The 2500-nt window shown below is 34.1% G+C and overlaps 1 protein-coding gene across 2 annotated transcripts in view; it reads left to right on the forward strand.

Annotated features, from left to right (window-relative positions):
- LOC125046892 (glyoxylate reductase/hydroxypyruvate reductase-like) overlaps window positions 1–2500 on the forward strand; it is a 15873-nt gene that overhangs the window by 13371 nt on the left and 2 nt on the right. For both annotated transcript variants that reach the window (XM_047644893.1, XM_047644895.1), the window contains exons 8-9: window positions 1776–1901; window positions 2300–2500. The exon at window positions 2300–2500 is cut by the window's right edge and continues 2 nt beyond it. In XM_047644893.1, the coding sequence (XP_047500849.1) occupies window positions 1776–1901; window positions 2300–2418 (245 nt within the window). In that variant the 3' untranslated portion in view covers window positions 2419–2500. The remainder of the gene's footprint in view (window positions 1–1775; window positions 1902–2299) is intronic.

The raw sequence follows: 2500 nt of genomic DNA on the forward strand, positions 1-2500 counted from the left end.
TATTTTCAAAATAGAGAGCAGTTTCCTCTTAGATATCTTAGTGTAAGAGGATTCAACATGATACTGTTATTAACCCGTTGCCGACGGATACAACGGGTAGACACGTGCTTTGCCCACTGTTAGTACTTGTTTGATTGTTTATACACATAGATGGCTATACTTGTACTAAGTCACCAATGAGCCAGTTAGGAGTACTGCCCGTCTCGCCCGTTCACCCTTTTCTTTGATTTACGAAATATTTTACATTATCTTATTTTGCTGTTACTAATATTAAAAAACATTATAATAATTATAATGTTTATAATAAAAATAACACCATCGATATCCATAGCACTAGTAAAAAACACGTTTTTCCCGCCAATTCAAATCACGTATGGTCACAAGGTCTACTAATTGACTCCTTTGTGGCTAAGCACTAGCAGAGCCATCTATGAGCAGACATTTCACAAAAAATATAGAAAATGGGCACAGCATTTTCCCCATTTTTTGTTCATTTTCCCCGACGGCATTGGGTTAAAAGTAACCCTGTCATAACTTTTACAAGTATCGTATATGAATGAATGAAAATGAATAATGCTTCACATCTGGTGTGGGAGAGGAAGCAAGGAAGTATTAGTATAATAGAAAAAAGGAACCTTTGCAGAATGTTTTTTAAATTAATTATCGTATGGCCCATAAGATTGGATAAACTAAAGAAGTGATCAGAAAAAAATCAATTGGGCAAAGTTGCATAAGATGTGAAGTTCACAGGATCTATAACAAGCAGAGTGAAAGTATAAAAGCACAATATTATATGAGAAGCTTTAGGATTCTGCTCATTTAAAACATAATCTTTCACCATTTCATTAATAAGTTAAATTACCTAGGTTAATACACTAAAACTTATCAAAAAAACTCAGGGAAAAATAAACAGGTGAGATAGGCAGGACTAGTGATTGGCTTGGTGACTAAGCTCTTGTCGAGGCATCTTTATATAAACAAAAGTAATAAACTGAAATCATGATGGACATGGCATGTATGTACATTCCATTCTGGCATAAGTACATATATTAACAGCTACAAGAGCCACATATTGCAACATCTGTTGAAGACTATAGGACCGCAAGTGATATTTTTAGTGGCGAGAAGGGAAATAGTCTTGGGTGAGGGTTGCTGTATTGATATGTCTTTACAGTTTTCTCTCTTTAAGTTCTAGCAGCATTGTTATTATTTTCAAAAAGAAGGGAAATGTTTTTTGGAATTACTGGATTTCTAAAGATGTGATGGACAGAGGCCCTTATAACATGCAACTGTCCATAGACTTCATAGCTGGTGCCCAAAGTATCGTAATTCAACCAGTTTCAGATGAAGATAATGAAGATTTTAAATTTTATTAAGATACCTGAGCTTTTGAGTTCTGCAGGATCATGTGTGGGTGATTGTGTGCAAGTACATTTTTGTGAATTACCAGAAATGGATGAATGTATTCTTTGAAGATGAAAATAAGAATGATGTTTAGGTTGTGTTTTGACATTTTTGCATAAATATAGATATGGGACTTAAATTTATGTTTTGTCTGATCCATTTTTATTGCCAAATAATTATTGTCAAATGTATTAAAACCTCATCAGAATGAAGCAGTACTGAGGTATGACCAAAGGGATGAATATCTCTGTCATGCAGGAACATTAAAAAGAATATGAATAAATCCTCTCTATTTTTAGAACTGATTCCTTTTCAATGATCAGTAAGGATTTACTTGTTTTGCTTGATCATAGCCTTGTAAAACTTCACAGGTGTGATCAAGCAAGATGCACTCATCACAGCCCTGAAGACTGGTCAGATCCGTGCAGCTGGTCTGGATGTCATGACCCCAGAGCCTCTGCCATCTGACCATGAGCTGACCAAACTTCCCAACTGTAGTAAGAATCTTGCTTTTTTTCTCTATTTCCTTATCTCTGTTCATCTCTTTCTACATTTACACTTTTGTTTGCAGAATATATTATGTACATAAGTCTTATATCATGTATTATGAAATTTTAAGTATTTCATTACTGTGCTTATAATTTGCATAGAGTTTGCATAGCAATTTGTGTACATATGATCATACAAGTGTTCTGTTTTTTATGCAAATTTTTGTCACATACAGATAAGTATTTTTTTCCGTAGACAGCTTATGAAATGCTTATTAAGGCCATTTTCAGTGTTTTATATATATATGTATAGTAACTGATACAGTAATCCATGCATTTTATTTTATACTTAGAGTACATCAGCATTTCATGATGTTACCTTCTCATATTTTACTTTTAACTTGCAGCTTTGATTCCTCACATTGGGAGTGCTGAGACAACGACAAGGGAAGGGATGGCCACCTTGACTGCTTCTAATATAATTGCTGGCTTGGCAGACCAGCCTATGCCAGCTAGACTGTGTTGATGAAGGAAAAAAACCTAACTGAAATGTGATTGCAATTGTGATCATAGCTGGAATTTAGAATATATATAAAATTATATATATA

The sequence above is a fragment of the Penaeus chinensis genome, chromosome 39 (genome assembly GCF_019202785.1).
Source record: "Penaeus chinensis breed Huanghai No. 1 chromosome 39, ASM1920278v2, whole genome shotgun sequence".
Lineage (NCBI taxonomy): Eukaryota > Metazoa > Arthropoda > Malacostraca > Decapoda > Penaeidae > Penaeus > Penaeus chinensis.